Source organism: Phyllobates terribilis, unplaced genomic scaffold (genome assembly GCF_046119375.1).
Source record: "Phyllobates terribilis strain yellow unplaced genomic scaffold, ASM4611937v1 Scaffold_7__3_contigs__length_470593459, whole genome shotgun sequence".
In the NCBI taxonomy this organism is placed as follows: Eukaryota; Metazoa; Chordata; class Amphibia; order Anura; family Dendrobatidae; genus Phyllobates; species Phyllobates terribilis.
Genome location: NW_027362767.1, coordinates 70,123,236 through 70,147,471, shown reverse-complemented (window position 1 = coordinate 70,147,471; position 24,236 = coordinate 70,123,236). Strand labels below are relative to the sequence as shown.

At 42.9% G+C, this 24,236-nt stretch overlaps 2 protein-coding genes across 10 annotated transcripts in view; one reads left to right on the top strand and one right to left on the bottom strand.

Annotated features, from left to right (window-relative positions):
* The window catches only part of PCNX4 (pecanex 4), a 42,963-nt gene extending 39,510 nt beyond the window's left edge, over positions 1-3,453 (top strand). For all 5 annotated transcript variants that reach the window (XM_073638731.1, XM_073638727.1, XM_073638728.1 and 2 more), the window contains one exon: positions 2,850-3,453. In XM_073638731.1, coding sequence (XP_073494832.1) covers positions 2,850-3,101 — 252 coding nt within the window. In that variant the 3' untranslated portion in view covers positions 3,102-3,453. The remainder of the gene's footprint in view (positions 1-2,849) is intronic.
* Positions 3,187-23,787, bottom strand: DHRS7 (dehydrogenase/reductase 7). Of its 5 annotated transcripts, none has more exons than XR_012247334.1 (8): positions 23,544-23,786; positions 23,158-23,310; positions 18,569-18,675; positions 17,858-18,097; positions 16,406-16,528; positions 14,921-15,136; positions 7,493-10,206; positions 3,187-7,412 (listed from the first exon to the last, which is right to left on the bottom strand). XR_012247334.1 is itself a non-coding variant. In XM_073638732.1 (7 exons), the coding sequence occupies exons 1-7, from the start codon at positions 23,674-23,676 to the stop codon at positions 10,165-10,167; spliced, it is 1,014 nt and encodes a 337-aa protein (XP_073494833.1). In that variant the 5' UTR covers positions 23,677-23,786; the 3' UTR covers positions 3,187-10,164. The 5 variants fall into 5 exon arrangements, 2 of the variants coding, with proteins under 2 accessions (XP_073494833.1, XP_073494835.1); XR_012247335.1 differs by having other exon boundaries at positions 8,056-10,206; XR_012247336.1 differs by having other exon boundaries at positions 3,187-8,814; positions 9,990-10,206.
* Between the last annotated feature and the right edge of the window lie 449 nt (positions 23,788-24,236).

The window sequence follows — 24,236 nt, the reverse complement described above, 5'->3', positions numbered from 1 at the left end:
CATTTTGACATAAGAGCGGAGGTACACTTTAAAAGAAATTGCTGATAGTAGTTGTCAGTCAGAAACAGCGCCACTTTTGTCCAAAGGTTGTGTCCAACATGGTTGCTCAGACTGAGACAGGATTTGAAAGGAAGCCTGTTGCAATGAAAATGCTGTCCAATCTTCTGGGAACACGTTATAGAGCCGATTTATATAGAGTTTTTGCAACTTATTTAATTGGAATTAATGTTAATTCTGGGTTAGGAGTCCAGTGGGTGGTGCCACTCAGTAGTTGCCAGTCATTTCTCAGTGGGAATGTATACACAGATACCTATCAGGCAATGATTAGGACCGCCTACTGGACTCTTAAGCCCTGAATAAGCAGAGATTTCACTACAAAAGTTGCTAGTTATGTTAGCGCTACACGGCAACAGATGTCCCGCAACAGCAATTTTCAGACAAGTTGTGCAGCCCAAAAAAAAAAAAAATGTGCACAACTTGCGGTCGCTCAACAAATCCTGTGCAACTTGAATTGAAGTCTAAGGCAGGTGAGTCACTTATGGTCAGCGACAAAAAATCCAACACTTTTGGAAACATTTGTAGCATGGTGTCACAGAAGCTCACAAAGCGACACCGTAGGAAATCCTTAGATGCAAAGTCACTTTGCAACACATGACAGTGTAGCCCTAACCATATACACTGCTCAAAAAAATAAAGGGAACACTTAAACAACAGAATATAACTCCAAGTCAGTCACACTTCTGTGAAATCAAACTGTCCACTTAGGAAGCAACACTGATTGACAATCAATTTCACATGCTGTTGTGCAAATGGAACAGACAACTGGTAGAAATGATCGGCAATTACCAAGATACCCCCTATAGAGAAGTGGTTCTGCAGGTGGTGACCACAGACCATTTCTCTGTTCTCATTCTTTTTGGCTGTTGTTTTGGTCACTTTTTCATTTTGCCATTGCTCTCACCCCTAGAGGTACAGTAGCATGAGGCGGTGTCTACAGTACAACCCACAGAAGTTGCTCAGGTAGTGCAGTTCATCCAGGATGGCACATCAATGCCAGCTGTGGCTAGAAGGGTAGCTGTGTCTGTCAGCACAGTGTCCAGAGCATGGAGCAGATACCAGGAGATGTGGAGGGAGCCATAGGAGGGCAACAACCCAGCATCAGGACCGTTGTCTCCTCCTTTGTGCAAGGAGGAACAGGAGGAGCACTGCCAGAGCCCTGCAAAATGACCTCCAGCAGGCCACAAATGTGCATGTGTCTGCACAAGCAGGTAGAAACATGAGGGTTGTATAAGGGCCCGATGTGCACAGATGGGGGTTGTGCTCACAGCCCAACACCGTGAAGGACGCTTTGCATTTGCCACAGAACACCAGGATTGGCAAAGTCGCCACTGGCGCACTGTGCTCTTCACAGATGAAAGCAGGTTCACACTGAGCACATGTGACAAACGTAACAGAGTCTGGAGACGCCGTGGAGAGCGATCTGCTGCCTACAACATCCTTCAGCATGACCGGTTTGGCAGTGGGTCAGTAATGGTGTGGGGTGGAATTTCTTTGGAGGGTCGCACAGCCCTCCATGTGCTCGCCAGAGGTAGCCTCACTGCCATTAGGTACCGAGATGAGATCCTCAGACCCCTTGTGAGACCATATGCTGGTGCGGTTGGCCAGACCTCATGTGGCTGGAGTGTGTCAGCAGTTCCTGCAAGATGAAGGCATTGAAGCTATGGACTGGCCCGCCCGTTCCCCAGACCTGAATCCGATTGAGCACATCTGGGACATCATGTCTCGCTCCATCCACCAACGTCACGTTGCACCACAGACTGTCCAGGAGTTGGCGGATGCTTTAGTCCAGGTCTGGGAGGAGATCCCACAGGAGACCATCCGCAACCTCATCAGGAGCATGCCCAGGCGTTGTAGGGAGGTCATACAGGCACGTGGAGGCCACACACAATACTGAGCCTCATTTTGACTTGTTTTAAGGACATTACATCAATCAGCCTGTAGTGTGTTTTTCCACTTTAGTTTTGGGGGTGACTCCAAATCCAGGCCTCCATTGGTTAATAAATTTGATTTCCATTGATGATTTTTGTGTGATTTTGTTGTCAGCACATTCAACTTTGTACAGAACAAAGTATTCAATGAGAATATTTCATTCATTCAGATCTAGGATGTGTTATTTGAGTGTTCCCGTTATTTTTTTGAGTAGTGTATATTATTTAATATATAGTCTATAGTCCACACTTCTTCTGTGAGTCTGACGCTGGCAAATTAGACTGCTTGTTCAAAGTATAAGATTCCCTTTTCAAAGCCAGAGAATATATATCTGCACTTACATCTACATCTGTCTTCTAAAGGAGGCCATACACATTAAGTGAATGTTGGCCGAAGCTACCAGTTTCAGCAGACTTTGCCCATAGTGTTAAGTATATAGAGGTGTCCTAACTGTCCCCTGAAGGCAGGTGTCTGGGTAAAGAAAGACCAGGCCTGTTGGATTTCAGCATGCTCCATCCTTTTAGTCTCAGAGTCTTAGTGCTGCAGAAATCTTGGCAACTGTTTAGTAAACCTTTGTACAAATCTCCACCCATGCTACAGAAATAAAAAAATAAATAAAAAAATCAGCTTTATGGAACGGATTTGCAAAAGCAGATCTATTTCTGCTTCATGTGAACATACTTTGTCAGCGTACAGAATCCAGGTAGTAATAACCAGCCTTTAACATGTCGTTTCCTTGTACCTGTTATCAGGCTGGTCACATTCCCAGCCCACAATTACTGATCTCTTATTCCCCTCAGTTCATGTAAATCCGGTTCCTCTTTACTACCTGTTAGTAATTGTATTTCTTGTGCATGCAGGGCGTATACACGGGCAGAGTGCTCACCTTACAAGAGCAGCTAGTACAGATTGGAAAACTGAATGCAGAAGCTGTTCGAGGGCAGTGGGCAAATCTCTCCTGGGAATTGTTGTACGCCACCAACGATGATGAAGAACGCTACAGTATACAAGCCCACCCCGTGCTACTACGTAACCTAACCGTGCAGGCAGCAGACCCACCTCTTGGATACCCTATTTATTCCTCCATACCTCTCCACGTGCCTTTGTATTAATCCATTTGTACCATGTTTCTGCATGTCCAGTGGAAAACACTAGTTTAATCACCTAGTAACACAATTCTAGATGCTGCTGTTTGAATTTTTTTTTTTTTTTTTTTTTTTTATTAAACTGCACGTCCCAATGTCATCCCCTCCACATTACCTCTAAAGAACTGCACTCACTTATTTTATTTATTTTTTTTATTAAGTCCAATATTAAATTTGACAGGCAACTTGAAATCAGTCATTGCTTCCTTTTGTAAATATGTGTACACTTAAAAAAAAAAGTCTGACCAAAATGTGTATAATGTATAATATTTCTTTTATAAATTGTTCATTTTGATTGTAGTAAACCAGAGTTTCTTTACTTGTCAGTGTGGTAGATTGTTCTGTCAACTAAAAAAAAAAAATCCCTAAAAAGAGAAAGCCAGGATTGATGAAGCGGATATAGTAAACTCTTTCAAATAGAAAAATATATACTATCTTCAGGAGAAAAAGCTTAGAGAAAAATAGCCTGGAAGGCTTCTTACCCTAATTAATCGTCTACAAACCACCAACACTCATTACAACCTCATTCAGACCTCCTTAAATCTCGTTTGTGTCCTATACTTAATTTTCGTGGATAGGACGTGTATCCATTAGTCTATGGTGCTACTTGCAGCAAAAAAAAAAATGTATGTCTACAAAAAAAAACAATTCAGAGAGACATGTCCATTTTGTGATCCAAGTCGTGGATCAAACTAACTTATACAAAGTCTTTGAAAATCAGACATCACATGGATGCCATTGGTGTGACATTGTAATGGACGGGAGAAGCTTTGCATTTTTTCCCCCTATATGTGAAAAATCACTGATGAATCTCAGATCCAAAACACAACGGTAAATATTTTTACGTATGATTAAAATCAGATGTCTGGATGAGGCGGAAGTCAGACCTGTGGCCTACGTGATAAGTTCAGAACTTCTGCTGATGCCTCTTTAAGGGCATGTTCCTATAGTATGAAAACACAGCTCATTTTACACTGCGTTTTACAGTGCCAGCTAAGTACATAAGACTTTAAGAAATTTCATGCACCTGTTGCAAAATATATCCGCAGCATAAAATTGTTAAAAGCTGCAGGTTTCAAAGCCTAAGCATGTCCATCTATGCTTTGGCTGTAGGTGCAAGTTTTACCCTTTGCCATGCAAGGAGTGAAATGACCAGCTTCTCCACACCTTTATAGCAATTAAATGCAATAAGATTGACCGCTGCTTGTATTTCTGTGGGAACGTAGCTTTATACTTTTAAGCAGGTAACATCTAAAGAGGTCACCTTTTTCCTCGGCTTTATTGCAAGGCGATTGTTCCAACATATTTTGAAGCTGCCTTGCAAATTCCCTCCTCCCCCATAATGATGTTGGCTCAAATAAAAAAAAAATGGGGTGACAGCTGGACACACTGTAAAACCAGCCATAGAAATCGGCATTACTTACCTATTCAATACCCCTCTGGTTTTGCAGCAATGATGACATGTCCATTGTTCACCTGACTGCTGTAACCATTTATTGACCTTAGCGGTCACATGCCATAGTGATCACTGGTGTGGTGAAATGTACGACTGACATAATGTCCTGCCTGCTAGACCAAGAAGGTCAACCAGAACAGCAATAGACTCAACAAGAAGTCTTATTCACATATGTATTTTTTGTATTTTGAAAGCCCAAATCAGAGGTGGGTCTAGAACACATCTTTCCATTATACTTATTCTATGTTTGTGCTCCACTCTTGGTTTGCTAATACAGATACAAAATAGCCAGTTATATATACACACCACCTAAATAGTCCTCTGACCAGAGAACATAAATTTCCTTATTAATGCCTAAAGTCACTTTGCTAAAGCCTCACTTGCAAATCTCCCATATACAGTCATGGCCAAAAGTGTTGGCACTCTTGAAATTATTCCATAATATGAAGCATTTCTCCCAGAAAATTATTGCAATTACACATGGTTTGTTAGACACGTGTATTTCCTTTGTGTGTATTGGAACAACACAAAAAAAAAAAAAAAAAAAAAAGACAAAATTGGACATAATTTCACACACAGCCCCAAAAATGGTCTGGACAAAATTGTTGGCACCCTCAACTTAATATTTGGTCGCACACCCTTTTGGAATAAATAACTGAAATCAATCGCTTCCTATAATCAATCAACAAGCTTCTTACACCTCTCAACTGGAATTTTGGACTCTTCTTTCGCAAACTGCTCCAGATCTCCTATTTGAAGGCGCCTTCTCCCAACAGCGACTTTAAGATCTCTCCACAGGTGATCAATGGGATTAAGATCCAGAGTCATTGCTGCCACTTCAGAACTCTCCAGCACTTTGTTTCCATCCATTTCTGGGTGATTCTTGAAGTATGTTTTGGGTCATTGTCCTGCTGGAAGACCCATGACTTAGGATGCAAACCCTGTTTTCTGCCACTGGGCACTGTATTGAAACCCCAAATCCTTTGGTAATCTATCTTCAGATTTGATGATGCCTTGCACCCAGTGCCAAAGGCTGCATAACAACCCCAACACATTTTTTGAACCTCTATAGTATTTGTCTATAGGTACTGTGTTCTTTTCCTTGTAGGCCTCATTCGGTTTTCGGTAAACAGAATGATGTGCTTTACCAAAAAGCTCCATCTTGGTCTAATCTGTCCACAAGATGCTTTCCTAGATGGATTTTGGCTTACTCATGTACATTTTGGTAGACTGCAGTCTTGCTTTATGTCTGTGACAGCAGTGGGGTCCTCCTGGGTCTCCTGCCATACATTTTATTTCATTCAAATGTCGATGGATAGTTTGCGCTGACACTGATGCACCCTGAGCCTGCAGTGCAGCTTGAATTTCTTTGGAACTTGATTGGAGCTGCTTATCTACCATCCAGACTATCCTGCTTTGCAACCTTTTGTCAATTTCTCTCTACCATCCAGGGAGATTAGCTACAGTGCCACAAGTTGTAAACCTCTTTATTATGTTGCACACCGTGGACAAAAGGAACATTAAGATCTCTGAAGATGAATCTGTAACCTTGAGAGTGTTGATATTTTTCAACAAGTTTGGTTCTCAAGTCCTCAGACAGGTCTCTTCTCCTCTGTTTCTGTTCTCCATGGCTAGTGTGGCACAAACCGACACACAATACAAAGTGAGTCAATGTCTCCCTTTTTATCTGGTTTCAGGTGTGATTTTCATATTGCCCACACCTGTTACTTGCCACAGGTGAGTTTGAATGAGCATCACATGCTGGAAACTAAGTTGTTTACCCACAATTTTGGACCGGTGCCAACAATTTTGTCCAGCCCATAATTGGGGTTGTGTGTGAAATTATGTCCAATTTTCCCTTTTTTTCTGTGTTGTTCCAATACACACAAAAGGAAATAAACGTGTCATTGCAATAATAATCTGGGAGAAATACTTCATTTTCTGGAACAACTTCAAGGGTGCCAATACTTTCAGCCATGACTGTAGATAAAACTATTTTCCACATTAGCAACTGCTTTGTTTCTCATTCTTTGGTGATCCACGTTCAGTTTAGTAAAACAGTTTGCATACAAAGTTTATTTGGATTTTAAGGTTGTAATGCAAATCTAAGGGTATGTGCGCACACTTTTTATTTTATTTTTTTGGAGGTGGTCAAAAGCAACAAGTTTTCTAAGGCCACGGCCCCACTATCAGTATTTGGTCAGTATTTTTTCTCAGGAGTGGGAGCCAAAACCAGGTGAGGAACAATCAGAAAAGCTACAATAAACACAATTGACCAAGTCTGCATTTATCAACCACTCCTGGTTTTGGTGCCCACTCCTGAGAAAAAATACTGACCGAATACTGATAGTGGGGCCGTGGCCTAAAAGTCATAGAATTATTTTCTGAAGTTGTTTCTATGTGCACATAGATTTTCAGGTGGAAACTACCTGAAAACGATGCTACTGTATCTAACATTTCAAAAAGAATGAATATAAGCAAGTCTAGGAAAAACGACTTGTTGGTCACACGTTCAGTCTTGTACCTTCTTTTCATCGCGCCAGGTTTTATGTACCCTGAAACTGTTAAAAGTACGGTATGTTAATTCTCCAGGTGGCATCCACTCGGAAGGCACCTGGTGTCTTAATAGAAGATATAGTAAAGCGCCGCTGCTAAAACCACAGCAAAACCCGCCGGCGGAGGTGCCTCAGAAAAAAAGACAGCGGCTTTGAGTGAAAAAGAGGGATTTTTGGTACTCGCTGTAAAATCTTCCTTGGAGCCTTCATTGGGGGATACAGGACCATGACCATGGGGTGTATGCTGTTGTCGCTAGGAGGTTGACACTAGGCAAAAAAAGAAATATTGCAGAGGAGGGAGCCTGTGGACAGGACAGGGTGTGTGTAGGTGCCAGAGCAGGGCCTACCCGGTCTGGAATGTGCACAGTCCCGTATCCCCCGTCGGAAACTCCGGAGCTGCGGAGACAGGAGCAGGGCTGCGGTGATGAGGCAGTCTGACAGTGATAGTGCCAGAGCCAGAACAAAGAGCAGCGTAGAGGGGCGGGGCAGGAGCAGAGCGTGCTGCCCTGAGCAAGCTAGGAATGGGGGGCGGGCTTAAGAACCCAGCCGCTGATAGGTCCCTGGGAGAACTGTGGGTGTGGCGGAAGCGTCACATTGCTCCTCTGTCCTGATTGGCCGATTTCCGGAGGGGGCGTATACCCGCCGGTAAGAGGAACGCCCCACCCGAGACGCCCCCCGACGGAGAAAGCGCGGGCAGATTTACCACGCAAAAAAGGAAAGAGGGGGAGTTGTGGGGGACACCATGCTGTGGGAGATGTAAGGAGAGGGGGTGTGGCCAGGGAAGCGCTGCTGTAAGTGAGCGTCAGTGGAGATGTGATGCCCCCCATTAATAACCCACAGGGTTTACAGGACCCGCTGGCAGACAGTTCTGTGCCATATCCAGTGTTCTGAGGGACCTGGGAGGGATTACCTTTGTTAGAGGTCCCGATCCCTCTTTTTCCTCTCCACTTCTGAGGATGGTCACAGGAAGTCCTCCGTGGGTAGGGGGGATCCTGGCTCTTCCTCCTTCCCGCACTGACCGGTACTGGACAGTGCAGGAGACGGTGTCGACCCCAGAATCTGGGGGAAGGTCACCGCAGTGACCACCGTCTCCCTCCCAGGCCGCTCCGAGGAGGGGGCTGGGGAGGGGAATAGGCAAGGACTGGCCACCAGGAATCACCCCGAGACCCCCTGGGGGTGACAGGGGATAGGTCCTGCCCAGAGGGTCAGAGAGTGGGCGATGTGGGAAATGCCACACTGCTCTCTCGGTCGCTTGAGAATGGAGATAACGGGGGACGCAGTGTTCCCTGTTAACCCTGAAGAGCTGTATCTGAAAAATAAAGAAGAAATGTTAATAAAACACAACAGGGTTGGATCAGTAGGATCCAGGTCTACCTCCTACAGACACTAAGCTTAAACTGGTGAGCTTGATGCCTGTAGGCGGCTTCATACTGCAGAGGAGGAGCTTTTTCTTTTTTGCCTAGTGTCAAGCTCCTAGCGACAACAGCATACACCCATGGTCCTGTGTCCCCCAATGAAGCGATAAAGAAATCCAAGAGCTACTGTCTAAAGCTTACCGTGTGCACATACCCATTGGGGAGCCTTTGAATGAGTTTTTCCTCACTTCCTGAAGTTTCTCCCCCTCCCCCAAGTGTTCTTTTTGCTGCCTTTTTCTTGGAGCTTTTTCCATCTGGAGATTCGTCAAATAAATTACATTTACTTTTTCTCCCACTGGGCGAACAAATTGTTTTACAATAAAAAAATAAATAGAAAGTCTAGTCGTTTTTTTTTTTTCTTTTAAAGAATTTAAAAGACGTAGTTTGCTCTAATATGGGGGAATTTTAAGTGATGTGCACACTATAATAATTTTTATAGTGCCAACATATTCCGCAGCACTTTAAAGTTTTAGGGGGTGCAAAAAATTATTACAAAATAATCATAACTCATATTAAAAGGAGTGAGGGCCCTGCTCGCAAGTTTACAATCTTGGACCAAAAGACTCCTTAAATTCTGTGTACACTGCAAGTGTTGGAACAGTTCCTGAAGATTGAGAACACCCGAATACTAAAGTGTTGGAAGTAATAATCCAAACACTGCTGTTATTAGAAACTGGGCCTACAACTATGCCTATGCTATAGATCAATGCTGTCTTTGTAGAAAATTGTGCAATTATTGCGTATACTAGATATCTGGTTATTCCCATGAGCAGGCCTAAAAGAGCACAGTGTTGTCAAGCCAATGGCAGAAGAGACGTGTGGATATTTCAGAATTACACAGCTCATCTTAATGCTGGGACATATGTCAAATGCAAATTCAAACTAGACAGTCCTAAAAATGCTCTGGTTATATCATACTAGTTAATGTTTTTTGATAAATCTGGGGCATTTTTTATACTGTCTGGTATAAGTTTACACCACCTATTAGTTGGTTTACTTTGTGCTCCAAAATTCTGGCACAATTTCAAAATTGGGAACTCCCCACCTTTCTGGTAATTCATGCTCTCTTGTCGGATAAGGTGCAGAAAGTGTCTAAAGCATATGATAAATATAGTGCAAGTCATGAAACAGCTTGATAAATCTCCACCAATGTGTATGTGCCTCAATACATAAGCTCAAGCTGCAAAATTTCACTATTAAGATGCAGTACTTGACACAAGTTTCTAATTATTATTTTAATGGTCTCTCAACCTTTCCATTTTTTTTAATTTTCTTATAAATCCTTAGTGCAGCAGCAAATAAGAATCTGCTTATTCTGAAAATAAACATTTCTAGAATATTTTCTGTACCATTTAACAGTTAAAGAAAAAAAAAAAAAAAACAAAACTTGTGAATACACTTGGTCAATGGTAATGGAGCTAATACTAACACTGTTTGCACGTAGTGCATTGGTGCTCTCCCTCACCAGAAGTGCAATTCAAATGGACTAGAAAAGCCAATATAGCTATAGCAAAGCTTGCAGTTTTGATTGGTTGTTACAAGAGTCTTTATCAACAGAATGCAGTTCTTAGTCTTGATGTTGATGAATGAAAAAATATCTCCCATTAGGAAGTTTTCTTTGAAAAGGCAAAAGTAGAATCGGCATCCTGCAGAAGAAAATTGCACAAGTGTTAATAAAGGCAGTAACGCAAAACTATATAAAAACAGTGGGTCTTAGTACCTGCCATAAAATTACTCCAACAATATGAACAAAACTTTTGTCACGAGACATTTCAAGGTAAAAGGGCAGAGCAGTTGTCTAGGTAAACATAAAAGAGCTCATTCACTTGAGCAAAATGTTTTGATGGACCAGCTTCTAGTTTCCACATAGATAAGACCGTGGCCCCCCACCACACTGCCTTGCTAATCACCCGCTACCTGCCAACATCCCCTACGCCAAGGGCCATTTGGATATTTATACCATTCTTCGAGGACCGTACAAAATTCTCAACTTTAAATTTATTCCTCCTATATTTGGCCAAACATTTAATTAACTCACCCCTAATGTGACGGGTGGAGCTGCTTCTCTTTGGTGTGACGTATGATAGCATGGATGATGTTGCTACTCGTAACTGCTTTTATTAAATTTGCATCGGTCTGGAGCGCTGGCAGCTCTTTTCAATGATAAGTTTTATAAAGAACTTGCAGCAGTAAGTCATATCGAACACAGATATATATACACATCTGCAGGTCTCACAGTGTGAAATTAATCACTGCTGACGTAACATTAATTGAACTCAAGCGGTGGGAGATCGGCAGTATATATCACATAGGAGACACAGACTGCTGCACACATTGCATAGGAGACACAGAGACTAGTGTATACATCACATAGGAGACATGGGGCTGCTGTTTTTATCTGTGGGACGGGAGCACATGGTGGGCGTAGTTGGCATGCAAAGTATGTCCTGAAGTTGGCATTTGCCAGCGTCGGTACATAATCTTTCATTGCACACGCTGCAGTGTTCAGTAGTGAACATTGCGTGTTCGCAGAGAAAGAAAAAATTAAAGAGCCAGCAGCTGTCAAATGGAGCTGCCGGCCCGAGCACTGCGGTCCCAGGGATTCTGCCTGGGAGCGAGGAAAAAAGGTCATTGCGGGCCATAAACAGCCCCAGGTCCTGAGGTTCCCCACCCCTACGCCTTCTGATTAGTAGGCCTGGTGCTTCGACATTGATGCATTGCACATGTGATGTTGAGCCAGGCCTACTAATCATAAGAGGCACTGGGGATGTTGCCAGGTAGAAAATAAATAAATAAAAAAGATTTGCAGGGTTATGGATAGCAGCGTTAGACAACTAATGTGGCCTTGGGATCAGGGTCCTGTGGATCCTTTGTCTCAATTATAACATACAACTTAGATCGCCGACAGACATTTCTTCCAACTCCTTATACACATGGATACTTGGTATGACTGGCATACATGTATTCTCAATGAGAGTGCGTTTTTCCCCCATCTACCCATTCGGCGGTAGTTTTTCTTCTGCATGAACAAAGGATCGGGTAGGTTGGATTTTTTTTTTCCCATCTGTCTCTCAGATACGTGCTACTGATAAATTCACATCTTTACCCCATTATTGGCACTTATAAAAAGTGAATATCAGAATATTTGAAAAGCGCCATAGGCATAAGAGGCTAGCAGAAATGGCAGGCTGTATTAGGTTAAATTCAGACGAGTGCTGATCTTTGAAGACCAGTCACATTTGCAAATTGTTGACGTGGCTGTCTGCATAGTGGACAGGTGCAGGCGCGCCCTTCTATTTACATAAGCTACTCCATAAATCAGACCAAAGTTATGATGTTTTCCATATAACCCAATATAACTAATGTGCCAACCTTGGTCATATGCAGTCCATTGCACACGGACCGAAAATGTGTGAATTTAGCTGGTTTTCACATGTCAGTGTAAGATACCTCCCATCAACTGTCTGTGAGCTATGTATCACAGAGATGGTTGTCATCTGTGATGTAATCCTGGAGTGTTGCTCTAGTGCATCTAAGCACTAAGGATTGTTTGGTGCTCCAGGCCATCTTTTACGGTTAGCCGGAAAGATGGGCGTGTCTGGCTACCCACATACCTCATCTCTGGGTGTGGTTAACAAGTTAAAATGGAGGCCGTTGTTTGGCACATGGTCTGTGTTTGGAGGGAGAAGGCCTCCTGTGTGTTGTCGTCTCCAGACTGAGCCAGGGTATTGGACGCTATCCAGCCTGTGTGCCCACAGGACTAGCTAACTAGAGACTTTGCCTAAAGGACTGTTTACTTTGTTTTGCCTGCACTAAAGGCTGTTTTCCTTTTTACTTATGAAGTAATAAACTGACATGGACACTTAAATGCAAAACACTTTGTTTGCCTCCCGATGCACCCAAGTTGAAACCCTACATCCGTTTCATCCAAGCCCTCTCTCCTCCTACCCATTATACTTGTAAATACGAACAGTACACGTTTCTTTCCACAAGGCCAAGGATTTGCTTCTGCAAGTTTCATCCACAACATGGATCAAACTAGGTAGTGTCTCAGTTTTTGCAAACGATCGGTCAGGACACACGACATTAAATTGTAATGGGTCTGTGCTTAATTTGCAAAAATGACATAGCACATGTGCGAAGTGTTTTTTCATCTAGGTGATTTTTTTCCACAGCTGTCATCCTATTTGCATTACTTTCTGTTCACTGAAGCAGGTAGAATGACTTTTTTTCCCAACCCTTTTAGGCTATGTGCCCACGATGCAGAAATGCTCAGGATTTTTTCCTGAGCGTTTCTGCATCTCCCTGGCAGAAAAAAACGCATGCGGATTGTACATGCGTTTTCCTGCCAGGGAGATGCGGAAATGAAGCGTTCTTCACATGCATTTCTGCATGCGGGTTGACAAGCGCTTTCCAAGCGATTTTAGCATCACTTGGAAAGTGCTTGTGACAACTAGGTCACACTATATAAATCCATGCAAACGGCATGGATTTATATAGTGTGACCCGAGAGAATGGTTAAAAAAAAAAAAAAATAAAACCTATACTTACCTTCCGATGGCCCCCGAGACTTGCTGCGCTTCTGTGCTGGCTGCCGGCAGATCGTGGTACGCTGTACTGAAAGACCTGCCGTCACATGACTGACATCAGGGCAGGTCCTTCAGTCCTGCGCGATCTGTCGGCAAGCGAAGAGAAGGAGTCCGGGGGCCGTCGGAAGGTGAATATAATCTTTATTTTTTATTTTATTCTTTTTTTTTTAATGGTACCTGGGTGTGGAGGAGAGTCTCCTGTCCTCCACACCCGGGTACCATCCGCACATTACAACGCGCCAATTACGCAAGTACAGATGCAGTCTTGCTGAATTGGCGCGTTCTAATGCAAGTCAATTGGCGGCGAATACGCAGCGCTTCCGCAAAATTAATGGACATGCTGCGGATTTTTGAGCGCAGCATAAACGCTGCGGAAAAATACGCAGCATGGGCATTGAAAGTCCGGAATTGCATTGGAGATCATGGGGGGAGGTTTCCCAAGCGTTTACGCTGCGGAAATTCCGCAGCGTAAATGCTTGAAAAACGCATCGTGGGCACACAGCCTTACTCTTAGTAATTGATCAACTGATGAAACTCTAAACTACAAATAATAATAATAATCTTTATTTTTATATAGCGCTAACATATTCCGCAGCGCTTTACATACATTACCGTCGCTGTCCCTGTCAGGGCTCACAATCTAGATTCCCTATCAGTATGTCTTTGGAGTGTGGGAGGATACCGGAGAACCCGGAGGAAACCCAGGCAAACACGGGGAGAACATACAAACTCCTTGTAGATGTTGTCCTTGGTGGGATTTGAACCCAGGACCCCAGCGCTGCAAGGCTGCAGTGCTAACCACTGTGCCACCGCACCACCCTACAAAGTCTGTCTTCTGCGTGTTGTCCATTTTATAGAGGTCCCTATAGGCTTTAAGAGGCTGATCTGCTAAACGGGCGAGAATAGAACCAGATTTGGGTCTCATGGACCAGAGACACTGATCTGTTTATATTACGAGTCAGTGTACCGCCCCAAAACAATGTGTGAATGCAGGCAGAAAGCACATGGCAAGAGTGGAGAACTTCATCATGAGCAAGAACTTATGTGCTAAGAATGCTCTGCCCTCAGCTGCGATGCTGGAGGGGAGTATAACTTGTCAGGTTTCCATGCATACTTTTTCTGTTTCAACACGTATCACGCTGGGATACCTTCATCTATCTCTGGTACGTGCAATTTTAGAACACGACCATGGCTCCGTTACACGTTGACTAACATACACCACAAGATGAATATATAATTAAGTGCAATATGGCCAATGCAGATAAATGTTCCAATATATAAAGGAGGTCTGTTCTAATTACAGGTCACATTAAACATGATGTACATCCCCATATAACCTCATGCAAACCTCTCAAAGGGGAATGGAGCAAACTATATACTATATGCACAAATCCCGACATGTTACAATGCTGCCGTTTTAAAGGGGTTGTCATACAAGCAGAATTTAGCACCTATCCAAAAGAACACCGATCTGGTGTCCTCCATGTGACTGGAGTGGTGGTGTGCAGGAGTACCTCTATTAATCTATGGGCATTTTTGTGCACGTGCGAGATCTCCTCTCTTATGAATTGTGTAGTGATCATGCATACTGCAGCTTCATTCACATGGGACTTCCCTGCTTGGGATCAGTAACTGGACCCCAGCGACCATACATTTACCATCTATCAAGTGAATAGGTGATACACACTGTTCATGGGATAACCCTTTTAAAATTGCATATTCATTTATGGCCTCAAAAGGGGTTCATATATATTTTACAAGGAGCACTTACTATTCCACTCTTAAAGTTCTGTATTCTCTTCTGACCACCTTTCTGGGTTATCCACCATCCCCATGTGGGGGCATACTGCCACAGGTAATACAGGATTAAAAAGGGCTGGTCCGCAATCCAGGCTTCTTTCAGGTTATTTGCAGCAGATACCAAAATAAGGCGAACACAGCGGTCTGTTGCCATCTTGTGAGTCTGATCTGTTACGGTTTCAAAAGACTAAAAAAAAAATTAATTAATTAAAAAAAAAATTAAATAAATCTAAGCACTTAAACTACAGGGATGCAGAATACACAAGAAAAAGTTTGTTTTTGTTTTTCCAGCACAAAGGATATGATCAAACTCTACATGGCAAGGAAGAATTTCCTCCCAAAAAAATTAGAAGGTGTTCCTCTTATCCTGACAATCTAATCCCTTGTTTTTTACCCTTAAACATAACGATCCTGTCAAATGGCCATAAAGTCTTAGGGGTCTTTCACACATCCGAATATTTCCAGTACTGGAAAAACCAGTACCGGAGATATCCGTGTATACGTGTGACAACCGTGTGCCGCATCAGTAACACGTACCGGCGCCTGGGAATCAACGGTACAGTTAGCGCTGTTCCCAAGGCACCGGGTGCTGAACGCTGCCCTCATCATTGTCCCCTGCCGCACTGCGATCAGTGTCAGCAGGAAACACTGTTGAATGTAGTATTCTGCTCCCATTGTCGCCTAGTGTAAAAATAAGAATAAAATAAATAAAAAAAAAAATCCTTATACTCACCTGTCCGAAGATTAAGTAAGTGTCCCACACTGAGGAGCTGGGGAGAATGACTCGCTGCAACGAGCGGGCACCTGAACTCAGTGACAGGACACTGCTCAGTGAGCTCAGCGCAGGTTAAGGGCCCGCTCGCTGCAGCAAGTCATTCTCCTCTGCTCCTCAGCGTGTGCGGTCACCTTAAGTCATCGCTCACACTGATGTAGAATTGTCTGTCAGATGGATTACAGCATGGGACAGTATGTCGGACAGGTGAGTATTATGGGATTTTGTGTTTTTTTTTTTTTTTGTTACAGGGGACAATAGCTTCAGGGAATTAGGTGTAAAGGCGAGTATAAGGTTTTTTTATTTTATTCTTATTTTACACTTGCTGGACACAGCGGGAGCAGAATACTACTCCCAACATTGTCGCTTGCTTGTGCTGATCTCAACGCCAACAGGGGACAATGATGACAGATGTCTCCAGCACCAGGCGCTTGGGAACAGTGCAAACTGTACCGGTGACTCCCAAGCGCCGGTACGTGTCACACGGATGTCATCTGCATATCAGTGTCCACGTGTGTGGGACGTTTTGCAGCCCGTGCTGCGGGTAAAATACGGACATGTCAGAGTATTTTGCATGGGGAAGTCCAAGAAATATGAGACTTGAGAAGTAAACCTGAGCCCATTTTTGCCAGTTCAATTTGGCATAAAAACACAAGCACGAGGGTACAACGTGCATGATTTTACCGTTTCATACTGTTCAGTACAAGCATTTTCCACCACTTTTGACTGTACAGGTCCTGGACATATATTGATGACTGCAATATCAGGATAAGCTCCCAGCTCAATTCTCAGACAATTGAAAAATCCCTGCCAAAATAAAAACAAAACATTAAATTGTTAAAATTTTATACAAAGTTTAAAAACTTTCTAGCCATAAACCTATACACAATTACTTTTGTACAATTAAGCAACATTGCCTTGTTTGGAAGACAGCAGGTTTATATAATGCAATTCAGTGATTCACTTATAGAGGGTTTTCTAGGACTCATCAAATTTTGCCCTACATTAATGATTATTCGAAAATGAATAATCTCTTCTTGCCACTCAAATACCCAGCTGGTGCTCTGGTGGTGGCCACCAGGATCAGAAGTGGCAACGTCCCCATCATTAGTCACCCAGACTACTGATGAAATTCACAGTCGGGACATAAAGTCCCAGTGGAAACCACTGGATCAGTGGCAGATTCAAGAAGTAATGATTGTAGGAGCGACCCTTTAATGTAAACAATGACTTTTTTTTGTACGACTAATCTTATACGGAACAAGCCCAGTAAAGTGTCTTTCTTGTATCTTTGTGTCTTTTTTTCCATCTCCTTCTGCCCTGTGTGCATCCAGCTTCACAGAGCTAAATGGGCAGTACTATTCTTATCTGCTAAAACTACATTTCTCAGTAGCATCCCGCTTCTCCTTAGTGCTGCAGACCCCTCACTCAACTCTCCTATGTGCTTCTTTACAGAGATAGATAATTTGATGGAAAATAAAATTGCCCATTTTGAGAGCTATGGATGAGGTGAAAGGCCTAATACTTAATCAACATTCATTATCAAGTAAAAACTTTGCATTTTATTGGTGGTTGATGGAGGGAGGGTTCTTCAGAGCAGGATCACGCTTTCCCCTGCATGCATAGCTGAACAGTAGTGATGCCCTAAAATCAGGGCAATAAGGATGCAGTGAGAGGGTCTGTTCTATTAAACAGTTGTAGGTGTATCTGTTTATGAACAAAGACCGGGCCATTGCAAAGGCAGTTGCTATCAAAGGGATCTTCAGCATAGCATAACCAACCATCAGATATTTTAGAAGACAAGGTGACTAGGTGCATCTGCATATTCTCGATTAAGAGCTTTAGCACTTCTGGAGGATGAATCCAGAGGCAACAGATAGTCAAGAGGGCAACTTTCTGTATTGCCGTTACCCCCAATTCGTTTATCTAGAAGTTCAATAGGCGTTTTTTCAAGGTACATTCTCCTCCCCAGATTTTTATTTTTTTAATGCTTCAGCCTTAGTTTCTCTCCTCTCTCAGCTCACTGTTTCCCACACAGCTAAAAAATATTTTTTTGTGCAAGTAAATATTTGCCTGAATGATATGAAGCAATCCATGCAAACATTTCATTTAACAAACAAATCGTAACGCATTTACCTGAAGGGCATGCTTACTGGCTGCATATCCCGATGACAGGGGCACTCCGATCAGGCCTGTAATGCTGCTTAAGGTAATGATCTTTCCCCTCTTCCTCTCAATCATGTGGGGTAATACATGCTTCGTTATGGAAACTGTTCCTATATAATTGAGATTCATCAATCCCTGATAAACATCCAGACCTGTATCCACAAACAGAGAGCGCTGTGACCGGCCACCATTATTCACTAGAATGTCAATCTACAGACAAAGAAAATTGAAGGCAAAATTATCAACTTTTACATATTGATAACTGAAGTTTGTGATTATTACTAGCCATTGCCAAGCCCACTTATCCTTGGATTTCAAAGGTGACCATGTAATTCCAAGCATAGGAACCTCATGATATCCTGGAGGGGTTCCACATAAAGATGAGCGAATCGATTAGCAGGACCCTGATCTAGTGGTAGCGTCAGTAGCCCGTAGCCACCAGACAGGAGACCTGTGAACAGCGTCCTATCTGCCGGCATCCTTGGATCCGCTTTTCCATTAGCCAGCCTGGTGTGACACTGTGTGTGTCATGCGGCAACAATTATGTCGCACCAGGCAACTTAGTCGAAAGATGAGCCAGGAACGCCAGTGACAGTTTGCAGAGCTCCTGTCCAGTGGCCACAAACTACTGACAGAAGTATGAGGAATTACATAGAAATCACATTATAAATGTACACTTACTCTTCCAAAATATTTTATGACCACGTCTGTTGCCGCCTTGTGTGTACTAATATCGGTCAGGTCAAGAGGCACAATTAATAGATCCTTCTCTTCCAAACTGCTGATCTCTGAATTAAAAAAAATAATTCAAACAATAGCATAATGATATAAAAAAAAAAAGTTATGAAGTTTTGCCAACAAAAAGGCGTTAACTTAGCACCACTCTGTTCTCTAGTCATAAACTACAGCATAACGAACAGAAAGTATTATCTGCTTCATATAACGAGCATCTGTATTCTGCAGAGTGCAGCCGCCAGAAATATAAATTCTCTGCCATGCATTATTATATTAAAACTATTCCCCCCCCCCATTTTGCATAAGAGACCAAATGTGCCAGATCACCTAATAAATAGCACCTACTGAGCCTGTGGCCGATCTGCTCTACTGATATTGTTGTGCCAGCCAAAATATTTTTGACCGATTTAGGGTTTACATTATAGTGGTAAAATTTATTTTGGAAAAAGAAAAAAACGTGGCATAAAATACACACACACACACACACACACACACACACACACACACACACACACACACACACACACACACACACACACACACACACACACACACACACACACACCTCATTTAAGGATTTTTCCGTATTTTCTTTACTATGAAAATGGTACATTCACACTGAAGGCATCAAAACTATGAATTAACACATGTGGAATTATATACTTAACAAAAAAGTGTGAAACTACTGAAAATATGTCTTATATTCTAGGTTCTTCAAAGTAGCCACCTTTTGCTTTGATGACTGCTTTGCACACTCTTGGCATTCTCTTGATGAGCTTCAAGAGGTAGTCACCGGAAATGGTTTTCACTTCACAGGTGTGCCCTGTCAGGTTTAATAAGTGGGATTTCTTGCCTTATAAATGGGGTTGGGACCATCAGTTGTGTTGTGCAGAAGTCTGGTGGATACAAAGCTGATAGTCCTACTGAACAGACTGTTAGAATTTGTATTATGGCAAGAAAAAAGCAGCTAAGTAAAGAAAAACAAGTGTCCATCATTACTTTAAGAAATGAAGGTCAGTCAGTCCGAAAAATTGGGAAAACTTTGAAAGTGTCCCCAAGTGCAGTTGCAAAAACCAACAAGCGCTACAAAGAAACTGGCTCACATGAAGACCGCCCCAGGAAAGGAAGACCAAGAGTCACCTCTGCTTCTGAGGATAAGTTTATCCGAGTCACCAGCCTCAGAAATCGCAGGTTAACAGGAGCTCAGATTAGAGACCAGGTCAATGCCACACAGAGTTCTAGCAGCAGACACATCTCTTCAACAACTGTTAAGAGGAGACTTTGTGCAGCAGGCCTTCATGGTAAAATAGCTGTAGGAAACCACTGCTAAGGACAGGCAACAAGCAGAAGAGACTTGTTTTGGCTAAAGAACACAAGGAATGGACATTAGACCAGTGGAAATCTGTGCTTTGGTCTGATGAGTCCAAATTTGAGATCTTTGGTTCCAACCACCGTGTCTTTGTGCGACGCAGAAAGGGTGAACGGATGGACTCTACATGCCTGGTTCCCACCGTGAAGCATGGAGGAGGAGGTGTGATGGTGTGGGGGTGCTTTGCTGGTGACACTGTTGGGGATTTATTCAAAATTGAAGGCATACTGAACCAGCATGGCTACCACAGCATCTTGCAGCGGCATGCTATTCCATCCGGTTTGCGTTTAGTTGGACCAGCATTTATTTTTCAACAGGACAATGACCCCAAACACACCTCCAGGCTGTGTAAGGGCTATTTGACCAAGAGGGAGAGTGATGGGGTGCTACGCCAGATGACCTGGCCTCCACAGTCACCAGACCTGAACCCAATCAAGATGGTTTAGGGTGAGCTGGACCGCAGAGTGAAGGCAAAAGGGCCAACAAGTGCTAAGCATCTCTGGAAACTCCTTCAAGACTGTTGGAAGACCATTTCCGGTGACTACCTCTTGAAGCTCATCAAGAGAATGCCAAGAGTGTGCAAAGCAGTCATCAAAGCAAAAGGTGGCTACTTTGAAGAACCTAGAATATAAGACATATTTTCAGTTGTTTCACACTTTTTTGTTAAGTATATAATTCCACATGTGTTAATTCATAGTTTTGATGCCTTTAGTGTGAATGTACAATTTTCTTAGTCATGAAAATAGAGAAAAATCTTTAAATGAGGTGTGTGCAAACTTTTGGTCGGTACACATACACATTTATTTTGTTATATAATTTTTGTTTGGGCAGTTTAAAATAGAAGGCCAATGGCAAAAAAAAAAAAGACCTCAAATTGTTAAAGAAAAAAAATAGGATATATTGCAATCTTTATTCTCAGGAGGATATATTGAATGCAGACAGTCCATCTCTGCCTTGAAGATAACGTTTTGCTGCAGATTTGTGACGCAAAAAAACATGATGTGTGACTATAGCCTAGGTATAACGGTTCTATCGGGGCAGCCTGCATCAAATGTGTTTTTAGGGTGCCAATCGCCGCGGCTAGGTAGAACGCAGAATAGAGGTGAATAGGGCAATACCCCTTTGAACCGAAATCCCGCCAAGGACTATACGACCCTACTCATATCTAATAATATTATTACATAACCATTGGCCTTCTATTTTAACTGAATAAAAATTGTGTTTTACGTAGTGACATTTTTGTGAATTAATCTGATATATTCGTACACGGTCTAATCGGTGAAACATCCATTACACAACTGTAACTACCAGCTCCATGCAGCTCAATAATGACTTGCAAATGGGTCTATTAGGTTACACAGAACTACCTGTAGTTTTGACAGGAAAACTGGCGTTATACTAATTTTAATGTCAAATACATGTGACTCTGTCATGAAGCCTAATGTGAACAAAGCCTAGGCCTGCATCCTCTATGCCTAGATGAAAAAAAGCTTTAATCACAGATACTGATTCTTTACTGTAAAGTGAGATTATAGATTCTTTACTGTGCAAGCGAGAAGTGTCACTATGGAACTCTCTGCCACACGATGTTCAAGGAGGGCATGGGTAACTTCTGTGAATAATATAAAGTCACGGTTAAGAGTACTAGACTGTTGCCATATTGATCTAGGGAACAAATCCGACTGCCGTATCTGGGATCGGGAAGACATCGAAACCCTAAGGCCATGTTCACACATTCAGTTAAATACAGAAGTGGTGACGTGTTTCTATTATACTTTTCTACTGATTGTTCCACTCCTGGTTTTGGCTTACAAATACTAATCTGAAAAACCTGACTCGAATACTGAACGTGATCTAAAACAGAACAATGTAGCATTTATAACATCCAGGAATGGGTGGTAAAAAAAACAAACAAAAAAAAACAAACTATTTTGCCAGCGACATAAAGCCATGAAGAGGAGTCATAAAAATGTGCTACATTAAAAGCATGTGACACTTTCGGGAACAAAATCCCACCTAAGGGTATGTGCACACGATGCAGAAATGCTCAGGATTTTTTCCTGAGCGTTTCTGCATCTCCCTGGCAGAAAAAACGCATGCGGATTGTACATGCGGATTGTACATGCATTTTCCTGCCAGGGACATGCGGATGTGAAGCGGTCTTCACTTTCATTTCCGCATGCGGATTGACAAGCGCTTCCCAAGCGATTTTAGCATCACTTGGAAAGTGCTTGTCAACTTCACACTATATAAATCCATGCAAACGGCATGGATTTATATAGTGTGTGAATGTCAAAAAATAAAAAAATAAATATATACTACCCTCCGATGGCCCCCGGTGTCCTGCTTCCCTCCGTCCCGGCTGCCGGCAGTGTAAGACTGAAGGACCTGCCGAAGTCAGCGTCACGTGACCCATCACATGACTGACGTCAGCGTAGGTCCTTCATTCAACCGCGAAGTGCCCGGGAAGCCAGGAGGATGCAGCGCTGGACGCCGGAAGGGGAGTGTATGTATGTATATATATATATATATTTTTTTTTTATTTTATTCTTTTTTTTTTAATGGTACCTGGGTCTGGATGAGAGTCCTCTCATCCACACCCGGGTACCATCCGCACATTAGAACGCATGGAATGCGCATCTACATATACAGTGATGTGGATTCCATGCGTTCTGATGCAAGTCAATGGTGGCGAAAAAGCAGCGTTTCCGCAAAATTAATGGTCATGCGGAAAAATCCGCATCATGGGCACAGCACATGCGGATTTCCTTTGGGGAACATTCGTGCCCTTCTACCATGTGTTTTTAATGCGTTTCTGCAGCTGCGGAAACGCATTAAAAATGCATCGTGTGCACACAGCCATATGGTGCATGTTACGTGGCATAAATAAGAGTGCGGGAGCAGCGGTATGATAGATACATATTGCACAGCAATCTGCCTTTATTTCATGCAATCACTTTTTCATTACTATAGAGTGAGAAAAAAGAAGTTGCACAACTTTTTGCAATTGCAGGAAATCCAGTCTAAGTAGAGGGAAAAAAAAAAAAAAAAAACAGCTTTATTTGGACGACGAGTTATCATGCAGCACCCCAATTCAAGCACTGGGACCCCCACCAAGGACATGAGAGACCACAAGCAAAAAAAAAAAAAAAATTATATATCATACCGAGACATTTCTTTTTCACTCTTAACAATTCATCTTTTCTTCTGGAGGAAAGGATTAGGGAAGCGCCTAATTTTGCCAGCTGGTAACATAATTCTTCCCCAATTCCACTGGATGCGCCGGTGACCCAGATGACAGAACCACGGAGCTTACTTTCTGCAAAGAGAAAAATAAAAAAAAAATAAACTAATTATATTATATTATATATACATACACACTTCTAACTTATAAGTCACTTTTACTTTATGCAACTACACGTCCCAGCATGCCCTATAGACTAAAAGCTTGCATTATGCTCCATGAAGGAGTTTTTTTTTTGCATCTCTCTATAGGTTGAGATAATATTACATTTCTAGTGATGCACTTTATCTCCGGCCTCTGATAATTACCTGGGGAGCTCCCAAATCGTTCAGCCCATAACAAAGTTAAATCTGCATCGGCTTTACTGAGCCTGACGAGCTGCAGAACGGAGTATAGGAGGCAGCCGAGGACCAGCAACGTGCAGCAAGTAAGCACATCCATGTCCGGACCCTGCACCGCTCCCGGGTATGTTTGCGCGGCTGCTGTCAATCACACGGTGGCCTCGCTTAGTTCCCCGCCCACCTAGTAAACCGAAGAAGGGGCGGAGTCTCGCCTAGTCCCCTCCCCTTTTATCTCCGCTTGGTTGTAAGGTGACGCTAGCGACAGCCCTCACGAAGCCCCGCCCCCTATGTAACATGGCGGCCGCACTCTATGTTACCTAGGGGAGGAGGCTTATGAGGGCTGTTGTTGCATAAGTTCAGAGCAGTTGCCAAGATGGAAGCCTGACAGGGCTGCTGTGTGAAAAATAAGCACACAATTTCCTTCATTTTCCACGTTCATGAGGGCTCCAGAGTAAATGATGGCTGTCTTGTTACCTGTGTACAAATAATACAATTACAAGTGTATAGACTCCGCAACACTGAGAAGAAGTGGAGTATATGTGCACAAATCCCCAGAGTATGAGCGCCACGTGCACAAATCCCCAGAGTATGAGCGCCACGTGCAGAAATCCCCAGAGTATGAGCGCCACGTGCAGAAATCCCCAGAGTATGAGCGCCACG